At 54.6% G+C, this 23,976-nt stretch overlaps 2 protein-coding genes across 4 annotated transcripts in view; both read left to right on the forward strand.

Annotated features, from left to right (window-relative positions):
- Positions 1-2,205, forward strand: part of SPNS3 (sphingolipid transporter 3 (putative)) — a 42,324-nt gene extending 40,119 nt beyond the window's left edge. For both annotated transcript variants that reach the window (XM_018064441.1, XM_013972283.2), the window contains exons 10-12: positions 480-578; positions 678-849; positions 1,820-2,205. In XM_018064441.1, the coding sequence (XP_017919930.1) occupies positions 480-578; positions 678-849; positions 1,820-1,884 (336 nt within the window). In that variant the 3' untranslated portion in view covers positions 1,885-2,205. The remainder of the gene's footprint in view (positions 1-479; positions 579-677; positions 850-1,819) is intronic.
- SPNS2 (sphingolipid transporter 2) overlaps positions 11,104-23,976 on the forward strand; it is a 37,761-nt gene continuing 24,888 nt past the window's right edge. The window contains exon 1 of one of the 2 annotated variants that reach the window (XM_018064443.1): positions 11,104-11,687. In XM_018064443.1, the coding sequence (XP_017919932.1) occupies positions 11,318-11,687 (370 nt within the window). In that variant the 5' untranslated portion in view covers positions 11,104-11,317. The remainder of the gene's footprint in view (positions 11,688-23,976) is intronic. The other variant, XR_001919689.1, reaches the window with a different exon arrangement.

The raw sequence follows: 23,976 nt of genomic DNA on the forward strand, positions 1-23,976 counted from the left end.
AGCAAGACTGCCTTTGGTCTCTGCCCAGACGGGCTTCCTGAGAGAGAGACTGAGCCCTCCACACCACCCCACCTGGGTGCCCACATGGGCACCTGGCTGTGCACCCTGTCTTCACTCCCCAGCCCACTGCTGCCTTCCGCGCCCCTGACCTGGGACTTGTCCACCCCTTCACTGTTGTCACAGCCCTGCCTGGGCCCCTTAGTTCAAGAGCAAACCCTTAAGAGGGGTGGCCCTCATTAGGGGCTTGGCAGCTGCATCCTGGGGGACTGGGGAGCCTTCCTGAGACTCTGAGAGGCTAATGTCTCTGTGGTGGGGCTTCAGGCATTGGGGTCAGTGACCCCCTGCCACCCTACTCTCTTGGCCAGCCTGTTGCCCCACCAGGCAGGTCCTTGGCAGCGGGGGGACAGGAGAGGGTCTGAGGGGCCACCTACTCCCTGTCCTCGCTCAGGGACATCCCCTGGTGTTCCTGTGTTTTGCAGTCGGTGGTGGTGCCCAGGTGCCGGGCGACAGCTGAGGCGCTTCAGATCACAGTGGGCCACATCCTGGGAGACGCCGGCAGCCCCTACCTCACGGGACTTGTAAGGCCGGGTGGATGGTGGGGCTCCAGGGAAGGGCTGCACTTGGAGGCCCAGTGGCTTCCTGGTGGGCCTGGCAGACCCCACCTCTCTCCTCTGCAGATCTCCAGCGCCCTGCGGGCGGGGCGCCCCGACACTTACCTGCAGCGCTTCCTCAGCCTCCAACAGAGCTTCCTGTGCTGTGCCTTCGTCGTTGCCCTGGGCGGCGGCTGCTTCCTGCTGACTGCGCTGTACCTAGAGAGAGACCAGGCCCAAGCCCAGAAGCCTGGCACAGGTACCCTGCTCCTTTGCACCCATGCCGGGCTCAGGGCTGACCCTATAGGAGCAAAGAGCACTGGCCACCCCCTGAATTTATTAATTTATCCGTTCATTCATTTGTTGATTCATGCACACGTAATTGTTACGCCCCTGCTATGTGCCGGGCAAGATTGCAGATCCTGGGGAGTGAACATCAAGTCCAAGCCCATGTGAAGAGAAACAAACAAGAAACAAACAGAAGCAGTAAAAGACAGAGTGTGTTTGAGGTCCTAAGTGCTATGAGAGGCATAAGGCAGGAAAGTGGGGAGAGAGGAACGGGGGGGGGGGGGGGGGGGCGGGGCAGGTTGCAGTCTTTGAAAGGGTGGCCAGAGAGGTCCTCACTGCACAGGTGACCTTGGAGCAAAGATTTGGAGGAGGGAATGAGTTGTGCAGCTGTCTGGGGGAAGGTGCTCCTCGTGGAGGGAAGAGCTCGTGCAAAGGCCCTGGGGTGGGAATGTACCAGCTTGTGTTTGAGGACCTGCAAGAAGGCCGCTATGGCTGAAGCAGGAGCAAGGGGGGCCAGCGGCAGAGACGAGAGCAACAGTAAAAGGACCAGAGCATGGGGGGGCTGAAGGCTTTTGTAGGGACTGAGGCCTTAACCCTGAGTGAGATAGGAGCTGCTATGGGGTTCCCAGGGCACAGGCCCCAGGGTGTTTGATTGACATCATAAAAGCACCACTGTGGTGCTGCTGTGTTGAGAGCAGACTGTGGCAGGGTGGGGTTGGGTCAGTGTTGAAGCAGGGAGGCCAAAGGGAGGTTCTGTAGCCATCAGGGGAAAGCAGAGGGGCTGGGACCATGGTGGTAGCATTGAAGGTGGGGAGAACAGGTTGGATCTGGAATTTACTTTGAAAATGGAAGCTGGAGGATTTTGTAGCAGACTGTGCCCAGGCATGGTCCCCAAACACCTCTGCCTCCTTTGGGGCTGGCTGAGTGATTTCCGCCCACAGGGATCCTTGAGAGCGAGAACCAACGCCTGATTTCTGGCAGGGGTGCCTCCCCAGAAGACCCCTGAGGCCCTGCCTGGCAGCAAGGAGGTCCCACCTGCCCTATCCGTACCCCTCTGGGTGATCTCCACTGGATCAGTGCCTCTACCCACCTTTGACTGTGGCTCCAGGACCCTGGCCGAGCTGCACCTGCCGTTTCTTTGCTCCCAGCTGGAGAGCTGGCAGCGCCTGTGGCTGGGCTGGGAATTGAGCTGTCAGCAACCCCCGTGGGAAGCCTGAGCCTATGCCTGCACCCAGCATGAAGCCACTCACTCCAGCCCGGAGTCCTCAGCCTGGCTGCCAGCAGGCCCGATTAAAGTGTGGCCGGTACAAAGCCCATGGATATAGGCCTTTAGACAATCATGTTATTTATAGCCTCAAGGTGTCTCTGCTGGGATCAGGAGCTGGAGAGGGGGAGGTGGGCAGTCTGGGCGGAGGATGCACGGCTGCTCAATGTGGGTCTCTAGGCGTGCCCACCCTAGACTGTCCGCTCTGACCCTGCTTCCCCACTCTGCAGGGTCGGGAGGGCACGGGACACAGCTCTGTGTGCATCAGCCTTTGAACTCAAGCTGGGGGCTGAATCAGTATTCTAGAAGATAGGTCTCTACTCGGGTGCTGGTGTCGGGGTGTGGCCACAAGATCCATGGAGATCCTCTGCCTGCGCTGACCCAGCTGCCTCAGACCCACGCTGGGGGGCTCGCATGGCTGTGCATGAGTGCCTTGCTCTGCATCCCTCCCTCCCTCCCCCATGGGGAGGGCCGGCTCGGTGGGACTCACCGGGTTCACAGCAGCTGGGCGCAGCAGGCCCTGCAGGAGATCAACAGCTTCCAGGCGGGTAGCAGTGAGGAGGCATGTTCTTTCCACCATGAGCATAAGCATCTTGCCCTCTCCCCTGGTGCCTAGCCAGGCAATCACTGTTCACTTTCTGATTGCTGCCGCTGGGTCTGCCTCTCAGCGGCTGTGGGCAGAGTAGTGACCCAGACTCACGCTCACCTCCTGACCCTTGTTTGCTCCGTCCCTGCCCTCTATGGGTGTCCTCCCTGCCCCTTAGGTTGGAGGGGACAAGCTCCAGGAGCTGGACTCTCCAGCTCAACCCGCATCTGCCACTCCCAACTTCCCCAAGTCTCAGCCCTCCCTCTGGAGCAGCCATCATCAGGCTGACTGCCTGCCCCCGCCCCCCCACCGTCTGATGCTTGGAGCTCATGAAATGGGCTGGCTCTGAGGTTACAAGAAAAACGATTCCTGAGGGTCCTCGTTTAGGGTTCTGCTCCCAAGTACAACATGGGCATGGGAGGGAGAGGGTCATTCCCACACCCCTAAGCAATCCTCTCGTCTCAGCTGGGTATCCTGCAATTCAGTTCAACTCTGGCACTGTCTACCCAGTGAGTGAGTGAAAGTCGCTCAGTCATGTCTGACTCTTTGCAACCCCATGGACTATACAGTCCATGGAATTCTCCAGGTCAGAATACTGGAGTGGGTCGCCTTTCCCTTCTCCAGGGGATCTTCCCAACCCAGGGATCAAACCCAGGTCTCCCACATTGCAGGAGGATTGTTTTTACCAGCTGAGCCACGAGGGAAGCCCAAGAATACTGGAGTGGGTAGCCTATCTCTTCTCCAGCAGATCTTCCTGACACAGGAATCGAACCAGGGTCTCCTGCATTGCAGGTGATTCTTTAGCATCTGAGCTATCAGGGAAGCCCTATATACCCAGAGAACATCACATTCCACAGGTTAAGGGTTCAGTCCTACAAGACCCTACCAGGCCCGTCCCACACTACAGATGCCAACCACAAGTCCAGGTGGTAAGTGGCTGTAAACCCAAGGTTCTCACAACCCCTTCCTGGGGTTCCATTAATGTGCTAGAGAACTTAGTAAACCCATTTACTTGCCGGTTTATTACAAAGGATTTATTAAAAGAGATGTGTAGGGCATCTGAGCATCTGGCATCTGCTCCTTCGGTCCCAGCCAGCGTATGGTATGGGAGAAGGGCATGGAGCCTCCATGCTCCCCGGAGGTCCATGTGTTCACCAGCCTGGAAGCTCTCTCGACACCTCCCTTTTGGATTTTTATGGAAGCTTCATTACTCAGGCATGATTGATTATACCATTGGCCATTGGAATGTGATCTTAATTTCTAGCCTCCCTCCCCTCCCTGGAGGTGGTTTTGGGGCAGGGTTGGGACCAAAAGTTCCAACCTTCTAATTGCAGGGTTTGCTGTTAGCCTTGTCTTTAGGTGAGTTCCAAAAGTCACCTAACAGGAGACACTTTTAGGATCTCATCACCTAGCAAACTCCAAGGGTTTTAGGAGCTCAATGCCAGAAACAGGATGAGCAGCCAAACATATATTTCTTGTTATAAATGACAGTATCATACTTGATTTCTCCTGAGAAGGAGGCAGTCAGTGTGGGATTCACTGGCTGTGTGACCCGGGCCACTCTCTGTCCTCTCTCAGCTTCAGACTCTGGCTCTATTTAAGAGGTGTATTGCAAAAAAAAAAAAAAAAAAAAAAAGAGGTGTATTGCATGTGGCTTTTCTAGCCTGTTAATCACTCAGTTGTGTCCGACTCTGTGACCCCATGGACTGTAGCCTGCCAGGCTCCCCTTGTCCATGGGATTCTCCAGGCAAGGATACTAGGGTGGGTAGCCATTCCCTTCTCCAGGGTATCTTCCTGACCCAGAGATATACCTCGTGATTTCTCATGAACTGGGTCCACAGAAGCCTAGCTCCAGGGTCTGAACCTTCTCCCTACAGTCCTGGGGAGGACCCCTGTGAGACTCAGCTCCCAGGAAATGGGCGAAGGCTTCCCGAGGGTCCTCGGCTGCCACCTCCCCAGCTTGAGTCCAGGGGCTGGGGAAAAGATCAGAAATCTCATTTATGCCAGTTCCAGAAACACATTGGTACCAATGGGTGCCCATCTAGGTGGTGGGCAGTGACTCCAACCCTGCCCTTGGACCTCATAGCCCCAGAAGGAACCAGAAAACACTTAGCTGGGCCAAGTGAGGACCACTTACAGGCAGAAGAAGTGGTTCCATCACTCAGAAGTTGTGAGAAGTTGACCTAGAAGCTGGGAAATAGCCAGAGAAGGTACGGGGAAGGGAATCCCTGGTGGAGGAACAGGCAGAGACACAGGGGCTGAGACAGAAGGTATGTGGTGAGTCATGGAGAGGTGTGGTGTGGTCAGAAAGGAGGGGGGTGTGTGTGTTTTGAAGCGGAGGAGAGGAGGCAGGAGAGACTGGCTGGGACCAGAGGGCTCACGTGCCCAGTTAAGGAGCTGGGGCTTAGAGCCTTTAATCAGGGTAGTCCCTTCTGACTCAAGCACTTTCTGGAGTTTAGGTTGCCAGGCAGGGCAGGGTGGTGCTTTCTGGGACTGAGCTAGACAGAATGCCCTGCTAGGAGTTTATAGGATGTTATCATCCTAAGTGTTTTGAGGCAGGGCAGGAGCGCCGGGGTGGTGGACTCTGGGCGGGGGAGACAGTATCTGTTCTGTAAGCAACCCAACCCTAGCAGTATTCAACTCCCAGCCCCTGCCCCAGCGGGGCTGGTTGCTCAGACCTTGCTGTGCTGAGGTCCTAGCTTATAAATCTTTGAGAGCCCAGCCACTCAGGCTCAGCAGGAGGAATGGTCAGTAGAACACACCTTTCTGGCCGAAAGGGCACTTGCTGGGCGACCCTAGTCTCTGATACTCTGGACTCACTCGTTGGGAATGTTGATGGGGGACCTCGCTGCTGAGCAGGATGAGGCCCTCAGACCTGACCTGCTCACGCTATGTGTTACTTGTGCTGCCTGGACACACATCGCATTCCAGCTCCCAGGTGTCTTGCCAGGTATGCAGGTGTGCCTGTCCTTGTGCATGCACCCGAATCTGCTCATTTGTGTGTCTGGGCATGAAAGCAGGTGTTGATAGGGTCTGGATGATTAACCTCTTCTTCCACCTTGACCTCAGGCTTGGAGGGTTGAGCACACATGTTGAGATGATCACCCCAATCCTGGCTTGTTTCCCTGCAACACCAGACATCAGTCTGTTTCATTCTCTGAAGACTCTTATCTCTCCTGCATGCCTAGATGAGCCTGTGAGCTTGTTGGTTTAATGCACTCTCTAACAGAGCTGGCAGGAGGCAGGGAGAGGCTGCTGGAGCCAAGCTTTATCCTGTACAGGGAGGTATGGGACTACATCAGTTAAGGTTGTAGGTTGGTATGCAACAGAAACTGACTGATAGCTTAAGCAAGAAGGGGATTTGTTGAAGCACATCAGGAGCTCACAGCATCTATGTGTAGATTCAGGAGCCAGGGCTCTTGGGCTATCTTACTGGGGGACCTTCACGAGAGCTCCAGACAATTTTTCCCTATCCTTTTCCCACCCTACTCAAGATTTCAAGCCCTGAATGGGAGAGTCCGATTGGATCATTAGCCCATGCCTTGATTTATATATAGCTCCATTAAGACCAGGAAACCAGGATGCATTTAAGAGCATCAAAATAAAACAGCAATGAAAGAAAAAAAAGAGACCATATATATATATGTATACACACACACACACACACACACACACACACACACACACACACAAATACCAATGACTGTGTCCATTACAGTGATCTTGGGCAGACCACTGGCCCTCTCTCAGATGCAACCTCTTGTGGGACAGGGAAGAGGCCAGACTCAGTGTCCTTCAAGGGATTCTTCATTTCTGAGAGTCCGAGTCCATGATCAAAGGAGATGGAAGCTTCTATAATTCAGAAAGTGTTTAAAATGTTCAAATAACAGAACAGGAACTTCTCTGTTAGTGGGGACTCAGAGCCATCTGTTCTGAGCAGGGGAGAGGCAGAGACGAAGCGTTCTGAGCTGGGAGGTGGAGGGGCTCCAAGTCCCCTGCTTGGCAACAGCAGGAGCAGAGAGGAGCTATCCTCTCCCTACCCTTGGGTGGTGACCTGTAGAGAAGGTAGTCAAAGGGTGGATGTAAATGGCACATGGAAGCTGATGGAGGGTGGAGTCAAAGAGGGAGAAAATGCCTTTCTCAGGCCAGGAGAGGAATCTGGCTGGTTTCTGAATCACGAAGAACAACAGATACATGATGCAAATCACCACGCACTTCCTGAGTTGCACCTGCTAAATGTCATTTACTCATTCACTCAACAAACATTCTCTGAGCCACCTCCTCTGCCCTGGACTATGGAGATGAATCAGGTAGTGTTTGAACCCTCAAGGCTCACGATCTGTTGTTGGGCTGGTGAGGGGGAGCGGGGGACTGATGTACAACATAATCAGCACAATGAGTTTGGTGCGATGGAGGGGTACACAGGGTACTCAAGTAGCCTAGAGGAAATGACAATTTCAATAAGTAGGTCAGGGAGGGCTTCCTGGAGGAAGTCATGTCTGTGCTGGGTTTCTGAAGGACAAGGGGGAGGAGTGAGCTAGGCAGAACCAGACCAAAAAGCCAGGGGAGGGGGTTACCTAGGTGGCGCTCTCCGTGGTCCTGAACCATCATTGTGTTACCAGGACAAGACTTCTGTGTTGAGGGTAGGGGGCAACTAGAGATGATTGCTCCCAGTTCCTGCCACTCCTCTGGGCTCCAGAAAGTATCATAACTATGAGTGAGTCTAGGGAGCTCCATTTTCAGTATGGATGAGTGTAATTTTGAGAGATGGGCAGTAGGATCTGAGGCTGGAGATTGGCATGGGTCATGAAGTGTTATTGGAGATCATGTTAAGGAACTTTGATATTTTTTAAAAAATTTATTGAAGTATAGTTGATTTACGGTATCATGTTAATTTCTGCTGTACAGAAAAGTGATTCAGTTATACATACATACATACATACATACATATATATATTCTTTATGTTCTTTTCCATTATGGTTTAGTATAAGATATAGAGTAGGACCTTGTTGTGCATCCATTCTATATATGATAGTTTGCATCTGCTAATCCCAAACTCCCACTCTATCCCTCTCTCACCCCCTCAGCCCCTTGGCAACCACAAGCCTTTTCTCTATATCTGTGCATCTGTTTCTGTTTCATAGATAAGAACTTAGATATTTTTAGTCTTATAGTAGTGGAGAGCCATGGAAAGGTTTTATGCAAGGTAATGATAGGGTTTGTATGTGTGACTTAGAAAATTATGGCAAGAAATATGAAGAAAAGACTGGAGGGGAATGTTGGAACAGGTGTTGTTGAGTTTTAAAAGGGTCCAAGTGAGACATGAAAGGTTAGAGCTAAGTCTGTGAGCAATGAAGACATTTGAAGATATTAAGAAAAAAGGGAACGGGCCCTAGAAGTGGGAGTTGAAGGAGGAGCCCCAAATGGCCTCTAGGTTTCCCACTTGGTAACAATGTGGATGCTGCTGCTATTTGTCAGAGATAAACGATACTGGGTGGGAGCAGGTTGAGGGGAAAGATGACGAGTTCAGTCTTGGATGTGCTGAGTTTAAGGTGCTGAGGGTGTCTTGAGGGGAATGTGCAGGAAACTGTATATAGACCTACTGTTTGGAGATGAGGTCACATCTAAAGATGGAGGATTGGATGTCCTAGGGATGTGGATAATTGTTGAAAACCCAAGCACGAGTGAGAGGCTGCTGAGGGAGGGTGTGCCACATGAGCAGGGAGGAGACTGAGGCTGAGCACTGGAGACATTCCTGTGTAGGGAGACGAGCAGAGACAGGTGAACTGAGCTCCCAGCTAGCAGACGTGGGGGAGCCAGTATTTCTCTGAGTGTGTTCTGCAAAGCCGTGTTCATCTTCCAAGATGTTCTGTGGCCTCATACACATGGGCAGATGGCAGCCTATACCTCCCCATGGGAGACTCCCAATGTACACTCTCAGATTAAAGGCTCTGAAAAGTTCCTCAGTGAGGGAACCTAATGCTCTATGTTTACTTCACCATTTCCCAAATATATTCACCCTTGGGACATGGACCACTAATGTCCTGTGCCCTATTTGTTTTGAAATTATGATCTAAACTTAATGAATGAATATTAGAAGGCCCTTTAGCCATCATTGACTTCAGCCTCCCATTATGATGAGGAAGCTCTGTCCTGGAGAAGCTAAGAGAAGCTACTGCCCCCATTCCCATGGGGCAGTAGAAGAAACACTGGATTAGAGGGTAGACACACCCTACCCTCAAGGTTTAATGCAAGCCTCATCATTTACTGGGCTTCCTTGGTGGCTCAGATAGTAAAAAATCTGCCTGCAATGCAGGAGACCCAGAGTTCACCCCTGGGTTGGGAAGATCCTCTGGAGAAGGGAATGGCTACCACTCCAGTATTATTGCCTGGAGAATCCAATGGACAGAGGAGTCTGGTGGGCTACAGTTCATAGGGTCACAAAGTCAGACACGACTGTGCAACTTAACACTTTTACTTCATCATTTACTAGGTATGTGACCTTAGGTATATTACTTTTCTTCCTTGGGTGTCTCTTTCGGGTTAAGAGCTAAAACTGCTCTCTGGGCAGGGCTGTGGCTGAAAGGATGAGGAATTTGGGGGAGTGGGAAGGGGATGATGGTGTTGGGCTTAGAGCCATGGTTCTGCCTCTGCCGACAGTCCCACAGCTGGCCACATCCTCCGGATGGGCTCTGTCCTCTACCTGGCATCATCACATCATTATGAAGGTCAGTGCCAGGGCTCAGTCCCAACCCCACAGAGCTCCTAGGTCTGTCCTTTCCTGTTTGATCACCTGCCATTCTGGGCCACCCAGTGGAACTTCCCACATCCAGCTTTGCAGGCCTGCACTCAGCAAGCTGGAAAGAGGCAGCACAAGAACTTTCAGAATGAAATGTTTTCCTAACCCTCTAGTCACAGTCATTCATACCCAACACGACGATGCATATTTTTAGTCACTTCGCAGAATTTAAAACACACCTCGAAGGCGCCAAGAAACACCAGCTTGGGGATTAACTCTGCTCACAAGAGACAATGGGGCGGACGTGGGGAGGGCTGCCTCATGCTGCATCACCCGTTGCCTATGCCATGACTCACTGTGGCCGACACCTTCACGAGATGCACCTGCCCATGGATGTGGGATCTGGAGCAGCCTGTGGTGGGAACTGAGCTCCCAGCCCAGGTATTGCACCAACCCCAGGTCAGTGCCAACTCTGGCACCTGCTAGCTGCACGTCCATGTTGGGGTCATCTCTGGGCCCTGGAACCTGTATGTGGAGCACAGGACATAATTCTGGTTCCCCAGGCTCTGTCTCATCCTAGCATTCTGCCCTCAGCCCTTTGTACAGGATTTTCTTTTCAGTCAAAGCTGCAAACTCATGAACGGGGGACGGAGCTTACCAGAACCACAGCACCTCTGAGATGCGTGGCAGTGGAGAATGTAATCCCAAATACAGAAGCTACCCTGCCACTCTCCACAGGGGATGGGGCTCCCTGCTCCCCCAAGAGAGAACCTGGGGGACTTCCAGACCATCTAAAGCCTATCCTCCTATCTACTCCCAGAGAGAGAAACTGACACCAGTTAGGTTTCTTGTCTAGGGTCATGCCACACACCAGGGCAGAACTGAGTTAGGGCCCAGCTTCCTGTCTCCCATTCAGGGCTTTGTCATGCGCTGCTGAAGCCTGATGATTGCGGTTACTGGGCCCTCAGGGGACAAGGCCCCCTTTTAATGCCCTGTTTCCAAGGTGTCCCAGTTGGAGTCCTGTCTCTCCCTGCCAGGGGCTGCCTCTCTGTGGGGCATGGGTAGGGTCTCGGTGTGCACACAGGAATGGGTCCAGGGGGAGGCTGGGGGCTGGATCTGAGTTTCCATGGGGAGGTGGGTGACATAACCTTCTGTGTCTGGTGAAGCCCTGGACCAAAACCCCCACTGATCATGCTTCTCGGTTCTTACAGTAGCCCTCCCTGAACTGATTAAATCATGGCGGGTGCGTAGCTGCTGGAGCGGTCACGGGCTCTCCCACCCGCGCTCCTGACTTAACCATCTGAGACCCTCTCTCCAAGATGTCCACATGCCCTGAGCTCCAGCACCCGCAACTATCGCCCAGACTCTCCCCTGCGGTAGGGGGTGGAGAGGGAGGGCACTGAATGGGTGCCAGGGAGTTCTACTTCCCGCACGCGGCCCCTAGCTCCGTGGTTCCCTACAAACCCCCTCCGGGTCCTTGCCAGCCTCGGCGGCCGCGCGGCTCCGGCGTGACTGCGCCCCCGTCGGGCGGGAGGGGCTCTGCGGCCCTGCCCCCTCTCCGCCCCCCGGGGGCAGCACGTGTGGGGCGGGGCTGTGGTCCGAGCCCGGGGCTGATTGGGCGAGGGCCTGGTGGGCGGGGCCGGGCCGCAGCTGTCAGAGCGGCGGCGGCGGCGACCGCGGCGCATCGGGCTGAAACGGTGGCAGCGCTGCAGCCGGGGCCGGAGCGCAGGAGCCAACGGGGCCCGGCCGGGATGGTGCAGCGGCGGCTCCTTGGCGCACACACGCACTGAGTGGGCCCAAGCTGGGCCCCGCGCCCCCCGCGCCCCCCGCCGCCCCGATCCCGGCCGGCATGATGTGCCTGGAATGCGCCTCGGCGGCGGCGGGCGGCGCGGAGGAGGAGGAGGCGGACGCGGAGCGGCGGCGCCGGCGCCGGGGGGCGCAGCGAGGGGCCGGCGGTGGCGGTTGCTGCGGGGCGGGGGCAGCGGGCGCCGCTGGAGTCGCGACCGCCGACGATGAGGTGCAGACGCTGTCGGGCAGCGTGAGACGGGCCCCTTCCGGACCCCCCAGCACTCCCAGCACTCCCGGCTGCGCAGCGGCTGTCAAGGGCCCGGGCGCACAGCAGCCCAAACCAGCCAGCTTGGGCCGCGGGCGGGGGGCAGCCGCCGCCATCCTCAGCTTGGGCAACGTGCTCAACTACCTGGACAGGTACACCGTAGCAGGTGAGCGAGTGCCCCACCCAGTCCGAGAACCAGGACCCTCTGCCTGGAGGTACCCCGGGGCAGACCCCTATATCCAAGCCTTTCGTGGGGTCCCAAAGGCCTTCGCCTCAGGTACCACTGGGCAAGTGATGCCCCCAAGACCTACTAGTCCAATCCTGGGACCGCCTCCGCACCCCCCGGGCCAGGGGCAGGGTGAGTCCCCACCCCTGGAGTAGCCCGCGCATCCTCGCCAGCCCTTGACGTCCCATCCGTTGTCCTCTTCTCCGAGAGTCTCCTTTGCGTCTCTCTGCGTTCTGGCCTTCGCGACCCCTCCCGCCCCAGCCTCAGATTCCTGGGCCTCTCCTCCCCTTCCCCCAGCCCAGGCTGTCTGTCCGTCGATAGCCGGTCAGTTCCTTCCTTCCTCCGCCGCCTCCACTCCCCTACGTGCGTGCCGCGAGTGCGCGCGCCCCTTGCGGGTGTGCGCCAGAGGAGACCAAGTGTGTGCTCGCGGGCGGCGCGGATGTGTGTGTGAGCGTGTGAGCGCGTGGCTGACAAAGGCTTGGGGCTGCGGGGAGTGGAGGGAGGGGCGGGGCGGGTCCGCGGCGCCTGGGGACCCAGGATGCGGTTTGCAGCTGGCCCTGGCTAGAGGCCTGAAGACTCTTCCCCCTCTTCTCTGTCGCTTGGGGCCTGGGGTAGGGCGCAGGCCACTGGGGCAGGAGAGGGACTGCCTAGTCCTCTGTGAGCGTCTCCGCGAGCCAGCCTCCTCAGGGAGGGGGTAGGGGTCGATAGAACAACTGAGTTCTCGCCGGGAATCTGCTCCTCTGTGCTTGGTGTGTGACCTTGGGCCGGTCTTAGCTGGTGTTTAGGTCTCTTCCCCGTTCTGAGGTGGTTGATCCTCAGACCCTCGGGATGAAACAGCCTTCTGGAAATTCTAGTCTGCTGGCTCCCCTCCCCCAGTTCTCAGGGGTCTGTGAGCAGGGACTTTTCCCTAAATTGAGCTGCTCCTGGGTGGGAATGGTGCAGCCTTAAGAGAAAAGGACTTGGGCCAGACTTGCATGTGGGGGCTCTCTGCCATAGGAGACTAGTGACTGAATCCCTGACATCCTGGCCCACTGGCCCCAGAATCACAGCTTAGTAAAATCTGCAACTACAAAAATGAAAAAAAAAAAAAAAAAAAAAAAAGGGAGAAATTTTGGACAGACTCTACAGAGAACTTTGTGCCCATGACGAGGGGCACTTCCTGGCCTAAACCATTAAGCATGACGCCACCTGGGCCCCCCTTTCCGGGACTCAGTCTCCCTGTCTGTTGAATGGGGTTTTGTGTCAAGTGGAAGGGAGAACTCTGCTGGGAGAGCAGAGGCTTCTGCTTTCCCCGACTCCCACTTTCAAAATCTTTTCTCTCTCTGTTGCTCTCTGGGGGAAGTTGCAAGGGGGTACCCCTGGCACAAGTTTCTGGGGCGAGCTGTCCCCAGGGGACTCTTACTTTGGTCTGGTGAGCTGGAGTAGTCAGCACCATCCAAGCACACCAGCCCATCTCATGCATGTGCCATCCTGTCTGGGACCTGGGAGCTTAGGTGCCACCCAAAAGAGGGGAGAAGTCAGAGAACACGGGTGGGGGGCGGGGGGCGGACCTGCGGGTAGTGCAACATCAACTTCTGTCCACAGATGAGCCAACCAAGGCCTTTGTCCACAATGGCTCAGAGAGGGCACGACAAAACTGGCGTTCTATCTAAATCTATCTACTTGGTTCCCACCCTCTCAGCTGGGCAATGAATGGCCTGCTTCTGGCTCTGTCATACCAACTTGTCTTTTCAGGCCCCAGACCACCTCCCCAACCCCTGGCCCCACCGACCCACACTCTGACATTCTTAGGGAAACCAACTCTGCTTAGTGGCTGAGGTGGGAGGGTGGAATCAAGGAGGGCTGGAACTTATCTTCCCCCACCCCGACGGGGGTCCCAGAGTCAGAATGGGAGAATAAGATAGGAAATTTTTGGTAAATTGGTAACAGGGGGTGGAGCAGTAGGGAGGAAGGTCCTGAAAGCTCTGTGCAAACACTGCCTGAGCTGTGTATTCCCCTTCTGTCCCGCCAGGGAGGGCTGGGAGCTCCTGCTCCACCCCGCCCCCAGCACACAGCACACAGATTTCCTCTCCGGATAAGCCTGGCTCCCTCCCTCTCTCTTTACCGTGGATTCTCCTACCACCAGCCCCTTGTTGCCAAGTTCAGTTTTCAGGAAGATTTACTGTCTCTATGGCAACTACTATGGCTTGATGTGTCTTGGGAGGCAGGGGGCGGTTTGGGGGGATCGCAGGGGAGTGGTCATCTCAGGCTTCAGTCCACCTGTTGCTGACTGTCCAGCGGGGACAGATGAGGCGATGCTGACAGTCCATGGCTCAGTCATCTTGGATATTTGCACTCACCTGATCCCTGAGAACCTCACCATCTGGCCCTGGCTCCCCCATCAAAAAAAAAAAAAAAATGGGGAGAGTTCCCACACTCTTCCTTTCAATCCATCCTGTGCATTTCTGTTTTCATGGTATAGACCATTGGTCCAAAAGAAATATAAGGCAAACCACGAATATAATTTAACATGTTCTAGGAGCCACATTTACAAAAGTAAAAAGAATAGATGAAATGAATGAACAACATTTTATTCCACTCACTGTATCCAACATCATCAACACAGAAGCTCTTGATGGGATGGTTTGCCTACTTTTCATACTGAGTTTCAAAACTCAGTGTATTTTGCATTTATAGCACATGTCAGTTTAGACTAGCTGTATTTCAGGTCCCTAATAGTCATGGTAGCTTGGGGCCACCACGATGGATAATGAGGGTCTAGAGTCTTTGATGCCAGAGTTCATGTCCAGGCTCTTCAAATTCCCAGCTGTGTGACCTTGAGGATGTCGCCTGGGCCTTCCGGGTGATTACTTCCTCCCCTCTACCTCCCAGGGTTCTGGTGTAACTGAGAATGTCTCTTATGCCAGGGACAAGGCCAGACTCCTAGGAGATCTTCCCTTTTCCTTGCTCTGCCCAAGCTGTGGCCCGATCATTGTGCCCTCCTATTTCTCACTTTCTCACAGCTCCTTTTAGGATTCCTTGGCAAATCCCCCCCCCTCTTCTTCACCAGGGCTGTTCTCCATCCTGGGAACTCCGGTAGGTTCTGCCTCCATCCTAGCATTCCCAGCGCCACCGCCACAGGGTGATCTAGCTAATTATGGCTTCTCTTTCTCCTCCTCCCCATGAGAACCCCCTGAGGGCAGCAGGCCTCAGAAGCAGGTGAGAAGGGCCAGGCTCCCACTCTGGCTTTTCTTACTGAGCGTTGCTTCAGCTGGATGGAACTGAAATAGCCCAGAAACCACCTCTTAACCCTGCTTTCCAACTCCCTGGGTGGATGGGGACGCAGATGCTGGGAGAGAGCTGGCATTTATCCAAGGTCACATGGTAGGGCGGAGCAGGATCAGAACCCTCCAGTGTGGTCTTCTCTCCAGGGCAGGACAGAGCATGTCCCCCTGCTTCTGACCTGGAAAACTGGAGATTCTGCTGGCCAGATCGGAAGCCCTCTGGGCAGATGAATTTCAGCTTAGTTTAACAGCAGCAGTTTGAGCTCCCCTAGGGCACACGGCTCCCACTCCCAAGGCCCCTGTCAGCCTAGCAGCCACTCACTCTCCATTCTGAGCCCACCTGTGGCTGCCAGGTCAGGAGAAGGGCTGGAGCCTCTCATTTGAGGGTCCTGAGTCTCACCTTACCAGCGCAGCACCATGGTGCCTGAGAAGCCTGTGCCCCTGGGCTTCCATTCTTCCATCTGTAGAAGAGAAGCAGAGCTGAGGGTGTAGGAGGCACCATTCTTTCCCTGGAATCAGGCCCAGCAAGAAGGAGTTGGCATGGCCCTGTTCATGGTTGCTGAATGACTATTTGAGAGCTGAGATTCTCCCCTAACTTCTCTGGGGGCACCTGTTCCCTTCCTGAGACCCAGTTTCCTTCCCTTTGATCCAGCCCCTTGGCAGACCAGGCACATGAAATCGGGTGGAGCAGCGGCTGGTAAGGAGGAGAGGCAGAGCCCTGCCCTGGGGGAGTCTTTTCTGCCAAAGAAGCTGAGACTGGTATCCATGGCAACTGCTCACTAACAAACCCAGAAGGAGAGAGGAGTACAGGGACCCAGCCTGGAATGCAGGCCTGGCAGGGACTAGGGGCTTCCCCAAACACCTGAGCTGGTGCAGGAAGGGCCGCCAAGCATGGGCTCTTGGCTCTTTTTCTTTTATTTTTGTCTGCTTGGTTGAATCTACCCAGAGCTAACACTTAGGGGAACGGAGGCTCCAGGCCTTCTGCAGTTGTCACCTGAGTGTGTAGAAGCCAGGTCAGCCCCCATGCTCCGTGGCTATCTTTGTGGATAAGGATTATCAACGCCACTCCCGCCCTGCCCCCTCAGGTGGCTTTGTTTGACCCCTTGAGTGGGCCCTGCCTTGATCACCACCAAGTCAGCACTACGTCAGGTCTGCAGGGCGGGGTGTCCCAGGGCCACATTCCAGAATGGCTGTCTAATAGGTCAGTGTCCAGGTGCACTGCTGGGCCGGCCTGGAAGGCCAGCACCCCAGTGACTAACCACTAGCAGCCCATTTTCAAGCTCCTTTTTCCTCCTTAGGCACCTTCCGGTTGGATCTGTTGGCACCTCCTTTGTGCCATTGTCCTGTCCGAGAAGTGCCTTGAAGCTTACTACCTTGGTTTGGAACTCAGGGCCAGTGACCGGCTCAGCCTGTGCCTTTGTTTCCCCTTTGTGAATGGGGCAGGAAGGCTGCAGAGTATAGCCTGGGCTGAGAGGGAGGTTGCAGGGCCAGAGCTGCTCAGAGAGGAGTTTCGTGTCCCTTCCCTGACAGGAAGTGGCTTTTGTTTCTGCCTGGGTGTGAAGTGAAGCTGCTCGGTCATGTTCGACCCTTTGCAATCCCATGGACTGTAGTCTACCAGGCTCCTCTGTCCATGGAATTTTCCAGGCAAGAGTACAGGAGTGGGTTGCCATTTCCTTCTCCAGGGGATCTTCCTGACCCAGGGATTGAACACAAATCTCCTGCATTGCAGGCAGGCACTTTACCGTCTGGGCCACCAGGGAAGCCCTGGGTGTGGGGACCTGAAATCCTGAGGGTGGATGGGGGTTGAGAGCACAGGAGGCAAAGAAGACACTGTCTTGATCCCCAGGCCCGTGGTACTGGGCTCCCCATGGGCCCTGACGATCTCCTGGGCTGCTCCTGGCTTTGTCAGAGTTGCTGTGTGACATGAGGCAGATCCTGACCCTCTCTGAGCCTTGAATCCACAGTAGAAGATTTTGTTCCTCTTTTTCTGTGGTCAGGGTCTTGCTCCCAAGGGTAGTATGGGGCGCGTGACTTGGTCTCAGGGACTCTCGCCTGCTAGACTTCAACTCTGCCTATATCTCCCTTTCCCAAGATAGCCAGGTCTGTTTCCCTGTTGCTGCAGGGGCCAAACATAGTTTTTGCTTATGGGCCTCAGTGGTGCCTCTGCCCTCCTTCCTGGAAGTCTTCCCTATGTCCCCTCCACTCTGTCCCACATCCACCATGGCCCCTACCCCTGTTATAGGCTAGCTGTTTCCCTCCAGCCTCAAGGATTGCTGAGCCTGGTCACCTCTGTGACCCCAGTACATGTGAGGGATGGGCATAGGCTTGGCGCTTGTTGGCCGACTATGTGACAGAATTGAGTTGCCCTAGCCTGGCCTGACCCCAAAGCCCATCCTTCTGGGTTGAAGGGGCACTGGTAGGTTTGGATGACCCTGGACCAGGATAGGCCCCTGTGGCCAAGGCTGGGGCTTCTCTTGTGGTGGCCGGTGCTGCCCTTTTGTGCTGACCAGGGCTCACAATGAGCTACAAGCCTCGTGTCTCCAGGAAGGAAGTGGGGGCAGTGGTCAGTGTGGTCCCTGTCTGCCCCGCCCGCAGACCTGACAATGGGCTCCCTGGCTCCGTGCTGGGCAGAATGGCTCCTGTACATGCAGGAGGGCACTGGGGTGGTCCTGCCTCTTCTGCAGGTGGGGCACTGGCGGTGAAGGGCTGGTCCCAGGTCATACTGCCAGGTGGGATGAAGCAGGACGCTGGTCCTGGCCCTCTCTTGGTGGTTGAGGGGTTGTGGAAGGAGCCCTAGGTGAAGATGTGGCTGAGGGCAGAAGCATTTCTTTTAGAGTGAGAAAGAAGCAAGAATGATGCACTAGCCAGTTCGGAGGTTAGCGGTGCGGGCCCCATCTCCTGCCTTGCCCTCAGTTCTCTGCCTCCATGGTGACCTTGCTGGGGTCTTCTCCTCTCCCCCACCCCTCCGTCGTGGAGTCTTCATGATCCCTTCCCTGCCGAGCATGGACTTGCCAAGTGGGATCTCTGACTGCAAGGAGCACAGTTATGCTTTGTAAACTGTAGAGGGCTGTGCCTGGGGTGGGATGTTGTTACTTAGTCAGTCACTGTTTGAAGCACCCAGGTGAGAGTGGCTGGTGTGGATGTTGAGAGGGGGCTGGCTGCAGCCTCTTTTCTGATGTTTTTGGGGGTGAAATGGGGAGCACAGGCCAGATCGGGGAGCTTGGAGGCCAGCTCAGCCTACCTCCCGCCTGGTCTTCTGTGGTCTGTTTCCTTCATCTTCTGAATCTCAGTTTTCCATCTGAGAAGTGGGAGTGGGTGTCGCCGGTCAACCTTAGCCCACTCGCACAGCATACAGGGAGATGGCTGAGGGTTCGTGGGCTTGAGCCACGCCATTCTGAGGTCTCTTATCTCTCCCCACCCTCTCTCCCCATACCTTCTTGGCCTTATCCTGGGTCTGTGTCCACATAGGCCACACCCTCCATGGGTCACGATAAGGATGTGACCACCTTGTCCCCGGCCCCTGGTGGTCTTGGGAGTCCTTGAGCCAGAACAGGGCTGGAGAGGCTGAGATGGGAAAGGAGTGGCCCTGCAAAGCCCCCAAATTGCTAAGGCTGAGTCCGGTTCCAGGAAAGCCGGCCCCAAATGATAGACCAGAACCACAGGCCAGAGGCCCAGCTGCCTGTCTCCGCCCACTCTGGGCAGAGAGGCTTGGTGGGGAGTAGGGGATGGGGTGGGGTGTTGGGGCAAGGCTCTCTGCTCTCCTCAGGCTGGCAGGGTCTGCAGGCAGGGCTCTGGGTAGGGAGGGGTGCTATGGGTGCTCTTTAAGGGGCCAAGTATGGAGTCTAGGTCTTCTAGGGAGAGGCTGAGACTGTGGGGCTGGGGTCCTATCCTCACGGTCCCTGCAGAGATGACCACTAGGCTGTCCTGACACTGATGATCCAGATTTGTAGGCAGACGTGGGGGGTAGGAGGGAGGGTGTATATAGAACAAATTCAGTTAAGATTTAGGATGGACACAGCAGGGATGTCCAGGGATTCTGGGTCACTCTCAGATGGGCAACCTGGGCCCCAGAATAGAGGCCAGATGCTCCCGGAGGTCACTCAGCTTGTCCCTGGGGGATTGGGGGAGGATCTTGCCCTGTGGACACTCTGGGGCAGGTAGAAGTGAGTGTGCTTGACAGCCCGGGTCCCTGGCTGAGGAACTGCCTTGGTCAGTCCCTTTCGGCTCAGGAAGGAGGGGGTGGGTGCTGGTGGGGCCAGGCTGTGGTTTCTTAGCCTGAGCCATTCAGAGCCAGGTCAGCAGAGCCAGGCCCTCAGGCCCCTATAATTACCGGGGCGGGAGCTACGGCCCAGTATGGTAGCAGGGGTGAGACTTCCAGACTGAGCCAGCTGTGAGGCTTCCAAAGGGGACCAGGGTCCCTCTGAGAGGGACCAGCCAATGGCAAGCAGCACCCGCCATCTGCCCCCATTTTGGAGAAAAGAACACTGAGGTGGGGGTTCCCATTCTCCAGAAACTGATCACAGGGCGGGGCTCTTGCCCCATGAGTTAATGATCTATGATCAGGTTTATAAGGTTTATAACACTTATTGACTACCTACTATGTGCCAGGCACCCTTCCAAGCATTTTACAGGATTAACCCATTTAAACTTTACAACAACTATATAAAGCAGATGTTAAAATTTATTCTTGTTATGGTATATAGATATACATATATATATATGAATATTACTCAGCCACAGAAAAGAACAAAACAATACCATTTGCAGCGACATGGATGGGCCTAAAGATTGTTATGCTGAGTGAAATGCATCAGACAGAGAAAGACAACTATCATATGATTCACTTATATGTGGAATCTAAAAAAAATGGTACAAATGAACTTATTTACAAAATAGAGTTACAGATATAGAAAACAAACTTATGGTTTGTTACCAAGGGGGAAAGGCAAGGGGAGGGAAAAATTTGGAGATTGGGATTGACATGTATACTCTGCTGCTGCTGCTGCTAAGTCACTTCAGTTGTGTCCGACTCTGTGCGACCCCATAGACGGCAGCCCACCAAGCTTCCCCGTCCCTGGGATTCTCCAGGCAAGAACACTGGAGTGGGTTGCCATTTTCTTCTCCAATGCATGAAAGTGAAAAGTGAAAGTGAAGTCGCGCAGTCATGTCCAACCCTCAGCGACCCCATGGACTGCAGCCTTCCAGGCTCCTCCGTCCATGGGATTTTCCAGGCAAGAGTACTGGAGTGGGGTGCCACTGCCTTCTATACTCTGCTGCTGCTGCTGCTAAGTCGCTTCAGTCCTGTCCGACTCTGCGACCCGGTGGACTGCAGCCTACCAGGCTCCTCTGTCCATGGGATTTTAGTATATATAAAATAGGTAACTAAAAAGAACCTACTGTATAGCACAGAAGACTCTATTCAATACTCTATAATGACCTATATGGGAAAATAATCTAAAAATGAGTGGAGGTATATATATATATATATATATATATATATATAACTGATTCACTTTGGTATCACTTAGAACTAACACAATATTGTAAATCAAGTATACTGTAATAAAAATTAATTTAAAAAAATAATCCTTGTTACAGAGGAGGAAACTGGCACAGAGAAGTTAAATTACTTGCCTGAGATCACATAGCAGGGAAGGTGGAGGAGTCAGGATTTGAACCCCGAGCCCATGTGCCTAGGAATTCAGCTATGCTGCCTGCTACTCTGAGAGAGGCAAGGGGGACTGCACTGGATGACGAGGCAGAAAGAGACTTTGGGATCACGTCCCAACCTCGCATCTGAGGCTGGTCTGAACTGGGGGCTCCTGACGTCGGTGTGGATTTCCTCTTACACTGCAGCCTTTTGGAGGACTCAGTGATGTCAGCAGGTTGGGTTCTGGACCTGGCTCCTCTGGGGGTGATTGAGGGGCCAGCAGTGATGAGGAGTCACTGTGAATATCTGTGACCAGCCAGATGGATGAGTCATCCAGCTCTGGGGGTACCTCAAAGTTACAGGCATCTCTTCACTCAGAGCCCCAAAGGAAGGAGCTGGGGTGTGGAAGAACCTTGGTAGACATGAGCTTGGACCTGGGCCCTGGATGAGGTGGAGATTAACAGGTGGAGATGAACAGCCCAGGAAGAGGGCATGGCTGTGTCAAGGCTTTGGAGGCCTGTGGACCATGATGTGCAAGCCACAGGGGTTCAGACCACCCAGGCCAGTGGTTTCCAGTTAGCTGGACCGTGTGTTAATAGATTCCTGGCTCTCGCTTCTAGACAGGGTGATTGTGCAGATCTGGAGCATGGAGGCCTCAAACGTGAGACGAAGTCTGGGCTGAATTTGGGTGGTAATGCAAAGCCACTAAACCCTAGTGCGGCAGCCATGCTCAATGAGCTAATAATTTGCTTCCACTCTCAGAACAGTGTCTGGCATGTAGTGAGCCCTCAGTGCACAGTAACACCCATATTACTGTTGTCATGAGCAGTGGTATTATGCACAAGGGTCCTGGGCCGTGTATTTTGAAGACCCCTAGGTCTCCAGGAGATAGTGAAGGACAGGGAAGCCTGGTGTGCTGCAGTCCATGGAATCGTGAGGAGTTGGACACGACTGAGCAACTGACCAGCAACAACTTAGATGACTCTGAGCCCTGGCCAGAGCTGAAATTGCTGGGCCACAGCCTTTGCTCCTTAAGCCCAGAGACTGTGATCTCTGAAACCCCGGCCCAGGACTTAATAAGAAGCTGATAAGTGCTTGTGTGATCAGGCTGCCTGAGGGGTGCTGGGTGGATGGGAGAGGCTAGAGGCAGGGAGTCCAGGGAGGAGATCGGTTGGAGACGAAGAGAGAGAATCCTTGGGACCCATTCATGGGAGGTGAGGGGGTGTCATGGCCGACTCCCAGTGTCTGGCCTGGGGAGTGGACCAGGTGGTGGAGTCGTGGAGTTGGGGTCAAGGTGACTGTGATGCTGAGGGATGAGAAAGCCTGTGGGACTGAGCCACCAGGAGGTGGTTGGCTTCAACCGAGGATAGAAGTGAGGACATTGAGTTGGGAGGGATGAAAATTCTTCTAAGAACTTTAGCTATGGAAATTCCCTGGCAGTCTAGAGGTTAGGACTCAGCACTTTCACTGATGTGGCCTGAGTTCAGTCCCTGGTTGGGGAGCTAAAAAAAAAAAAAGAAAAAAAGAACTTCATCTGTGAAGTGTTAGTCGCTCAGTTGTGTCCAACTCTTTGCGACCCCATGGACTGTAGCCCACCAGACACCTCTGTCCATAGAATTCTGCAGGCAAGGATACTGGAGTGGATAGCCGTTCCTTTCTCCAGGGGATCTTCCCCACCCAGGGATCGAACCTGGGTATTCTGCATTGCAGGCAGATAGATTGTTTACCATCGGAGGCACCCTGTGAAGGAGGGAGAGAAAAAGACCCACTGGTAGTGGGGATGAGGCAAGACTGTTTTTACCACCAGGATCAGCGAGAGGTGAGTGTGTTTGTGGACTCTGCAGGAGGCAGGAGTGAGGGAGGTGCTGACAGCCCAAGGCAAGCCAGCGGCTAACCCAGGGCCAGCTCCCAGGAGGCAGAATGGGCAGCTGGCCTTGGACAAGAGGCGAGCCCCTTAGAGGCTTGAGAGGTGTAATTAGGGTCAATGGGTAAGAAATTCAGGTGCTCCTGCTTCTCCAGAATGTGTTTTCTTGGCTCAGGGACAAGGACCCTGTGGACAGAGGACAGTCGTGGCTGTGGATTTGGGGGACTGCCTGGAGAAGCCTGGATCGGGAGCTGTGGCCATGGGTGGGGGGAGCTGCATGTGGGATGGAAGCCCCACCTTGCACACCCTGGGCTGGTGGAATGGGCTGGGTCTGAGCTGTAGGAGGCTGCTCCTGGGCGTGAGGCCCGTCCTGTGACCCACTAAACCTCAGCCTCCAGGAAAGAGGCTAAAAATAAGGCTGCGGTGAAGAAGGGAGGGGGGTTGTGTGGGTCCAAGCCAGCCTGGAGCCCAGAGGAAAATCTGAGACGACCGTCCGGGCTGCTGTGACACACGCTTCCCGTGCCAGCAGCCAGTAGGATCTCACCCGCCTGCGGCAGTGGCCCTTTGCAGGCCTGGAAGAGGGAAAACAACCCAGAAAGTCTTGGGCAGGGCCTGACCTGGAGTCTTACAGCCCGCCCGAGGCCCTGTTCCCTGGGGCGGTTTCTCTGACTTTCTGCCTGGAATTCACGCCTTGGGTCCAAGGCTGGATTGCAGGGGGCTGCTGGGACAGGGGCATTCAAAGCTTCCTATGCCTTGGGGTCTAGACTGCTCAGGAGTTCCCGGGGGCCCTGGATGCCCATCTGGATGTGGTGAAATATTCCTCCCCCTTATGAAGCACTCTGCAGTGGAGGAAGTCAAGGAAGCCTTCCAGGAAGCGGAGGCAAATGCTGGACCTTAAAGTCATGGGTAGGGGAGTGCATCCAATCAGATGGCTGGGATGTGCCTTGGGGAGGAAGCAAGAATGTTTTGTTTCTTAAAATAATTTTGTTTGTTTAGGGCTGTGCTAGGTCTTCATTGCTGCGTGAGGGCTTTCTCTAGTTGCCGTGAGTGGGGCTTACTCCCTAGTTGTCGTGCACAGACTTCTCATTGCAGTGGCTTCTCTTGCAGCAGAGCTCTCAGGTGCAAGGGCTTCAGTACTTGTGGCATATGGGCTCAGTAGATGTGGTGCACAGGCTTAGTTGCCCTGAGGTTTGTGGACTCTTCCCAGACGAGGGATCGAACCCGTGTCCCCTGCATTGGCAGGCAGACTCCCAACCACTGGCCCACTAGGGAAGTCCAAGAGTGTTTAGATTTGCTGTGGACATGTGCCGCCTTCATTGTGACCAGTTTGATATGGGCTCCCTACCAGAAAGTGGGCCTGGGGTTACTGCAGAACCACGCCCTCCTCTGGGCTGTGGGTGGGGACCCAGTATAGGACCCTGAGGGAGTGGTACCCTCCTACCATCTCTCTCT

The sequence above is a fragment of the Capra hircus genome, chromosome 19, assembly GCF_001704415.2.
Source record: "Capra hircus breed San Clemente chromosome 19, ASM170441v1, whole genome shotgun sequence".
Classification (NCBI taxonomy): Eukaryota; Metazoa; Chordata; class Mammalia; order Artiodactyla; family Bovidae; genus Capra; species Capra hircus.